We start from the raw sequence: 8,399 nt of genomic DNA on the forward strand, positions 1-8,399 counted from the left end.
CAGAGAACCACAGCGGGGAAAGGAGCAGAACATCAGCAGCTCCTCTGGCACGGCTGCTGTACCGCCCCCAGCCCCTGCCCTTCCACAGAGCTGCGTCTCCTCCATCTGTACAGCAGCCCCGCCGGAGGTGGTTCCCAGCGGGGAAAGGAACAGAACACAGGCAGCTCCTCCAGCGGCTGTACCCCCTGCAGCCTTGTCCTCCGGCAGGGTTACTGTACAGACGGAGGAGACACGGCTTCGTGGAAGGGTTGGGCGGGGCTGGGGGTGGGCTCCTCCTCTGTCTTTCTGGTAAGCCGTACCAGCTATAAATATCTTACTGGTAAGGTGTACCGGACCGTACCTCTGTCCTTGCACCACTGCCCTTCCCTATATAGCCCTGGAACTGGATGGAGCTCAGAATTGGGGGAAGGAACAAGGAAAATTATGGGTCAATTTCTGCTCAATTTGTTTTCCCTTTGACATCAGTGGGACTGCCTGTCTGAGCAAGGTGAGAAGGTTTTGAACTATGTATGCACACCCATATAGTGGATAGTAGCAAGCAAAGCACTTCCTCTTGAGCCAATTTATATAGAGTGTGAGTCTCTCTTATTCTCAAATAATTCCATCCCTTAAAGAAAATGAAGCTAGCTGCATCAGTGAATGATTTTGTGCGATGTTTGACAATTCTTTAAATAGATTCTGGGCATGGAATACATGCCGGTCAGGCAAAATGTTTCTTACCTGCAAATCCCTCTAAAAAAGGGGACGATCAGCTAAATATAAATTAAAATTTTACTAGGTCCTGACTCTTTGCATTTCTACATATAGTCAGAATGATAGCTTATTCACTTAGAGACCTGAATTAATTAGTCCAAGATCTGACATTTTTTCCTTCTCAGGAAAACAAAATAAAATGGTTCTCAAAGGATCTTTATTTAAAAAAAAAAAATCAGTGTACTTACTCATAGCAGCACGAGTATAGAATTCCAGCATGGTGCCTGGGGAGTTACACATATGTTGTGTTTTCCTTGTCCTTTATAGACTGACTCATAGGCACACGCTTTCATATTACTTCCTGAGCACTACACTACTACTCTATTATATTCAAATTGTCACAGCTGGGGGAGGTGAAATGACAACCAGACAGAGCTGCAGACCCCATTCCTTAGCCTATGCTCCAAACTGTACCAGTAGATGGCATTATTTACATATCCACCACCGGGCTGAATTTTCAAAAGTGACTTTTAATTGTGAGGACTTTAATTTTTTGATGCGCACTTTAACACATTGAGGGCCTGATTTTTCAGAGGTTCTGAGTCCCCCATAGTTCCAGTGGTCTTCAGTTGGCATTGAGGACATAGATGGCCACTTGTGTCAGTGTTATGTGATAGGGTCTGGGACATAAAGACAAGTCTCTTGCCCATCGCTCTTGTGTGTTCCACCTTTATTATAAGACCCCCAAAATTAGAGGCCACTTTTGAAAATTTGAACCCAAGTTGCCTCTTATCAATACATCACTCTCAAATGAAAATTATGACTCCCTTTTTTAATGTTATAGCAATTCCTGTTAAATCTGCTGAATAAACATTTTATACTATTTCTCAGTTATTGTAATTAAAAGTTATTGCTTTTACTTAATCCACTTGTAATTCACCTGTAGCCAGCACCCTAAGCATTGGGCAATGAAAAGGATGCAAAATATCTTTACAAGCTCTAAAAGACTTTTATCTGTCAGATGCAACGTAAGACATCAAGAGACATAGGCAACGGAGTGCCCCATAAAGGGATCATAACCCAAGTAATGAGAGAGTTTAGCACCAACAGAAATGTGTAATTTGGAACCTATATGGAGCAGGTCACATTCACTGCTGTCACAAATGGGTGCAGCTCCATTGAAGTCTTGAGTAGCAATTAACTTGGCCCAGAATTACTATTCTGTATTTAACCTGTAACATAAACGTAAAAGAAAACAAAGCATTTGTCACACTGTTAACTTTGTAATGGATTCAAATACATAAGCATGAGGACTGAGCTAGGCAAACTTTCAGAAATTGAAATTGTGTCAGTGCTTCCTTGATGAAAGCTTTGGTGTAACAATTTACCCAAGATGAATTACATGGGAGCTATATTAAAATCAGTCACTTTCAGTGGTGTTGCATCAGGGATGAGTTTGTTCTGTATGTTGATATTAATAATTCACAGACAAAGTAACACAGTCTTTTAGGCAGGGACTACTAAATATGTCTACAGGAATAATGGGGTTTTAAATGGTTTTTAAACTCAAGCTCCATAATAATAATAGGTTTCATGTACTTTGAATCTGGAAAACAGATTCACCAGTAAATGGTGCAAATCTCTTGATTTGGCTTCAGAGTGTTGTGTAAGGAGTGTATTGAGTAAATAATAGTTTGATCTTGCATTAAAGTTTGCTTATTTATAGCTACTGAATTCATTAACTGAATGCTGATATTCAAATTATATTTTGTATTGTTCTTTGTCCAAGAATCAAAATATTTTACCCATCAATGCGTTAAGCCTTGGTTCTTTAAGTACTTGGCCTGGTCTCACACAGTCCTTACACAGGTAAAAGTCTCAACACAATCAAAGGGTCCACTTCTGCCCTCAGTTACATGGTTTCAAACCTTACTGACTTGCCTAGGCAAAGACTGTGGGATTGAGCCTGTTGTGTTTTATTTGTTGGTATAGGGGTTTGTTTCATTTTCAACACAGGAAAAGCAGATGCTTAAATCTTACATGCTGATTGATTAAAACACCAATTGATTAAAGGCTTGATCCAGTACTAGTGTCTTCAAATCCCCCTGATGTCAGCTGAGGGCATTCAACACTTTGCCGGAGTGCTCTGCACCTTGCTGCAGCAAGATCAAGCCCAAAATTCTTATCACAAACTGTGAAGAAACCAAAGAAGAGTAATTGAGACAAAACTCCCGCCTAACTCTCATTTCTCCCCTTCCACCCCCATGCCCCAAAAAACTAAGTAGACATGTTTTGCAGGGGGAGCTTAACCGGGTGGTTGGACAAATGCAATCCTTATCCCCCAGACCACAGCCACAATGCAGAGCAGCTGGGCAGTCATTCTGTGGCTGTTATTGCAACTCCTGGGCTGTACAATAACAGTAACAGCAGCTGCAGCCAACTATGGTCCCTTCATCTGGGACATTTGACCAGAAGAGCCATATAGTTTTACAGACCTACCAGCCCCATCCCTGCCCTTTCTTGGGACTTGTCACTCCTCCCTGCTGCAGAGCAATGCAACACAGTCTGTCTGTCATTGTCATTTTGTTCTTTTATATTACAGCTATGGCTTGGATTGGTTTTTGTCTCTCCTCCATGCTCTCAGCATCGTTTTCCCACTACCTGTTGACTGCGGAGCAGCACCATAATGATTCCATTGCATGACAGGCTTTGGGGGCCTTTGCAAGGACACACTTTGCCCCTAAAAGAACATGGTCTATATACATTTGTCACAAATGGAGACAATTTTACACAGAGAGAGACAAAGGTAAGAAAAGAAAAAATACAGTCAGATGTGCTAATTGGACCTGCTTTAAAGTTCATTGTGTCAGCCTGATGAAGGTTTAATTTGATTCTGTTACTCAGCGAAGAGATTCAAAATCAACCTAGCTGTCTTTTAAAAGATCAGAAATAATTGGATGACAGTTGCTAGGAGGACTGGATTCACACTACCTTGAAACAATGCTATTCTATTAATTGAAAGGCAGAACAGTGGCTAATTATCCATGGGAGAAAAGAAAATATTCTTTATAAATAAGGTTGCTAATACCTCTTGTGGTGAAGAGTTTGCGTAACTCAGACCCACATTTGCCCAGTTATAAACTTCCAAATGGCATGTTATTGTATGATAAAGGGGAAACCTAAAGAACCTCCACTTCCTATTAACTTCTGTAAGTCTGTGTCTAATGAAAATATTTGTACATCTAAGGGCAAGGTTTGCTCTCTGTTACGCCCCAAGGAACTCAGTTGAAGTCAAGGGAGAATGCGAAGCAGTATTTGATCCATAATGTCTGAAGAGAAGAGTTAAGAGTCTCCTGTGAGAGACCTTTTCTTTTATCTTCAATCAAGGAGTGGAAATAGAGGTGTGCAGGTGGTCCTCTGTACACTCTGCATGCCACTGTGCAGTGCTCTATTTGGAGCTGTTCTATTTGGAGCAATACAGTAGCGGAATTTGTAGGCAAAACGAGGGACTGCTCAGTGAATCTACTGCTGTGTCTCCCATTACCCAGGTCTCCTACAAAGAGCACAGGTCAGTAATGCTTACAGCAGTCAGAGCTGTTTTGTTGGTGCTCTGTGGCTTTGGGAGGTTTACTCAAATTTTGAGGATTTGGCATTAAAAAATAGAACTTTTTAAAAAATGATGAAATGGGGAAAACTCAAATTTTGGGGGATAACAAAGTTGCTGAGGTAAAAGGCTCTGTGATGTGAGTACCTTGGGAGGTATCTAGATTACACTGGAACAAACCTGTGTGTTGCTGTACTAATGTGAGCATGTACTGACAAATTTCCTCTGGGATCTTGTTTGGCTGCTGCTTTGAGATTGCAGCACAACAGTGATTATAAACACTTTAATAGACATGGTCCTAAACAGTATTGCAGTGACTAGATTTCAGGGGTGAGAAGCCCTCTCCTAGATACAAGCTATAGCTTCTACCTTACATCCTTGAAGCAATTTGTGATCCTTTGGGAATGAAAGGTGATATGAAAGTCTAAATTACTAGTATAGTACTATATACAATGTGCATTTATAATATATACAATCCTACATTTGGGAAATGGAGATTTAACTATGGGGTCAGTCCTTCTGTAGTCAGAATCTGGATAAAGCGATTCATTTGTTCAATGCTGGCTTCATATAAAGAAAAGCACAGTTCATGTCCCACAAGGCTTAGGATGTAAAACACACCCCAGACAGATAACATTTGTCCTGGATGCTCATCAAACCTTTGTAATTATTTATTATTATTATTATTTATTGTCGGTTGTGTAACCGCATTAATAACTGCACTGGCAGGCTTGGTGGAAGGCAGTGTGTATTAAGGGAGGGGTTTGAATGAAAAAGCTCGAGGCACTGGGAGAGTGAAGGGAGTGAGAAAAAGCAGTAGGAGGTAGTGGGAGTGGACGTGCAGGCAGGGCAGACTTGTTCAGGGCTGGTAGAATTTCCCCTCACCTTTGCTACATTTCCCATACAAATGCAGACTCCTTAGTGTGGAGCACGAACATCATTTCCCCCAGGCTGTGTCTAAAATCACCGGGTTTAGTCCTCCTCTGACACACACTGGTGTAAACTGAATTGAGGGTGAACTCACTGAATCGGACACACTGGATGTTTCCCATGTCACCGGTGCTGAGCACCTATGGTAACCAGTGGTGCAAGTAGAATTCATTTCTTACTGGTACACTGCACTCACAGGAGGGACACAAAGGGGGGGCACCAGTTAAAGGGCGGGGGCATGTGACCCCCCCATGTGACTCCTCTCCACCCTCCCCAACAGCCCGGGGCCCCCACGCTCTCCCCATTCCCTCCCCGTGATCCACATCCATCCCACGTTACCTGGGGCGGGGACCCTGTCCTCCTCCTGCTGTGTCAGAGACTTCTGAACCTTTGTGTTGCATCACAATTCTGTGTACATAAGTCCAGACCCCTATTGTTAGTTACGTATCTGATCTATATCTAATGTATCTAGTCTATTTTGGTGTAATCTCTCTAATCTATTTTGTCTGTCTAATTATAGTCAAGTCTTAATCTTATTTATTTTATTCTATTTTTTTAACCTTTGTTTTTATAATTCATTCATCACTATGATACCACAGGGTAGAACCTAGGCATGTACCTATTAATGTCTATAGCAAGGAACAATACATAGTGTTTCTTAAAAGTGGAATATTAAGAAATTGACACTATTGAATATTATCCTTTAATTTCTGAATCTCTTATGAATCTTCTACAATCATTACATTATGTATACATAACAATTGGTGTCTGATGCTTTTAAAAATTTTCTACTAGTGAAAAAATATATTAAGATTAGCCAGTTGGTGTACTCTGCCTGGTATTTTTTATGCCAAACTTATGCCACTGAGACCCTGTCCTCCCTTCTGTTTGTTTGTCTTTTCCACCTGTTGTCTCATCAGATGCTTAGATTGTAGGCCCTTTGGAGCAGGGGACTGTCTCTTTATTTCATGCTTGTCCTTTGCTTAGTACACTGGGACCCCAATCCTTCTAGGAGTTGCTGCAGTGCTAATAAATAATAATGATAAATATAAAATTTACTTGGAAAGAAATGTCAATATTATCCATCAAATATTATACATCAAAATTCATTTGTAAACAATCAGATGCTTCCAAGTCTAGTTATCATTTGTGGGGGTGGAATTTTTAAATGTACTGTATCTTTGAATTCTGCTGAGAACATTGATAAGGGCACCTGCTGTTCTCATTCTGTAATCAATATCTTTAGGAGTAGGATGCTAAATTTCAACAATACTTGTTCATAACACTGATGATGAGATCTAAAAGCTATATATGTATTTGTGTGGTAAAACCAATTAAAGAAGACAGCGCAAAGAGAAAAGAATGGGAGTGGTTCACTTGAAGAAATCTGTAAGGAATCCATTTGGTCCCAGTGCCTTTGTGGGGTCTCCATCAAACATTCTCATCTATATCTGCAATTGTGAAAGGGATTCTCAAAAACACTCTGTCATTGTGATGGAGATGCTGAATAGGTGTTACAGTTTACCTGGACTCTGGCCAAATGTAACATTTTATATTCTTCTGCCCTGGAGAGTAAGGCTACGTCTACACAACGGGGGGGATCGATTTCAGATATGCAAATTCAGCTACGGGAATAGCTTAGCTCAATTCGACGTATCTGATCCGACTTACTCTGCTGTGAGGATGGCAGGAAATCGACCGCCGCGGCTCCCCTGTCGACGGCACTTACTCCTACCTGGTGGAGTATGTGCGTCGATTCGGGGATTGATTATCGCGTCCCGATGAGACGCGATGTATCGATCCCCGAGAGATTGATTTCTACCCACCGATCCGGGCGGGTAGTGAAGACCAGCCCTAAGTAACTTAAGAGTGCACCCCTTCAGTCCATAAAGTTCTGTTTTCAGTCTGTCCAAAGGGGCTCAGACATCAATGTCATGAAATAGCATGCCAGCTTCAGTCCTTCCATTTTTTTTCCAGGTAGGTCTAAAACAGATTCATTCCTATTTCTCTGGCTTCTGGAAATGACTCTGGAGTTGAGTGGTGTCTCACCCATCCAGGCTACTTCGTTTGTCACTCAGCTGAACGTCAGTGGTGGCAAGAAGGTGTAGAGGGAGGTCATAGTATGGGTAAGTTCCCACATGCATCAGATGTGTGGTCTTATTTCTGCAAGGGAAGCAGCCAAGCAGTAGGTCAAAGACACAGGTATGGAGGAGCATTGTCCTGCCCCCATACCTATCACAGCAAGTCACTAAAAGACAACAAGAGGGTGAGTGGTGGCAAGGGGAGGTTGGAGCAAACATCCAGGCAGCACTGGGAAAAGAAAGTTCAGAGTCAGCACTCTGATACCATTAGTGTGACTTATTGCCCCAATGCTACAGCACCTGCTGAGGCCACATCTGTGTCTACTCCTGCCATTGAGCGTTTCTCTGGTTTTGGGGGTTGGCTTCTACTGTTTTTCTCTGCTAGCAGTTGAGGTGTGAACACCAAGGGAGGAGAAACTGCTTTTGTAGTTGGCTAGCCAGTCACAGTCTTTGTTTAATCCTGAGCTGATGGTGTCAAATTTGCAAATGAACTGAAGCTCAGCAGTTTCTCTTTGGAGTCTGGTCCTGAAGTTTTTTTGCTGTAAAATGGCTACCTTTACATCTGCTATTGTGTGGCCGGGGAGGTTGAAGTGTTCTCCTACAGGTTTTTGTATATTGCCATTCCTGATTTCTGACTTGTGTCCATTTATCCTTTTACATAGTAACTGTCCAGTTTGGCCAATGTACATAGCAGAGGGGCATTGCTGGCACATGATGGCATGTATAACATTGGTGGACGTGCAGGTGAATAAACCGGTGATGTCATAGCTGACCTGGTTAGGTCCTGTGATGGTGTTGCCGGTGTAGATATGTGGGCAGAGTTGGCATCGATTGGTTTGTTGCATGGATTGGTTCCTGAGTTAGAGTTGTTATGGTGCGGTGTGTGGTTGCTGGTGAGAATATGCTTAAGGTTGGTGGGTTGTCTGTGGGCAAGGACTGGCCTGCCTCCCAAGGTCTGTGAAAGCGAGGAATCATTGTCCAGGATGGGTTGTAGATCACTGATGATGCGTTGGAGAGGTTTAAGCTGAGGACTGTAGGTGATGGCCGGTGGAGTTCTGTTGGTTTCTTTCTTGGGCTTGTCTTGTAGCAGG

At 42.3% G+C, this 8,399-nt stretch overlaps 1 protein-coding gene across 7 annotated transcripts in view; it reads left to right on the forward strand.

The window, feature by feature from the left end:
- Positions 1-8,399, forward strand: part of LOC117876975 (alpha-1-antitrypsin-like) — a 190,449-nt gene that overhangs the window by 147,687 nt on the left and 34,363 nt on the right. For 3 of the 7 annotated variants that reach the window (XM_034769618.1, XM_034769616.1, XM_034769619.1), the window contains exon 3: positions 3,296-3,499. The exons of 2 other annotated variants lie outside the window; for them this stretch is intronic. In XM_034769618.1, coding sequence (XP_034625509.1) covers positions 3,380-3,499 — 120 coding nt within the window. In that variant the 5' untranslated portion in view covers positions 3,296-3,379. Of the gene's footprint in view, positions 1-3,295; positions 3,500-7,204; positions 7,354-8,399 lie in introns of those variants that run through there. 2 more of the 7 variants (XM_034769623.1, XM_034769622.1) reach the window with 2 other exon arrangements.

Source organism: Trachemys scripta, chromosome 4 (assembly GCF_013100865.1).
Source record: "Trachemys scripta elegans isolate TJP31775 chromosome 4, CAS_Tse_1.0, whole genome shotgun sequence".
Taxonomy (NCBI): Eukaryota; Metazoa; Chordata; order Testudines; family Emydidae; genus Trachemys; species Trachemys scripta.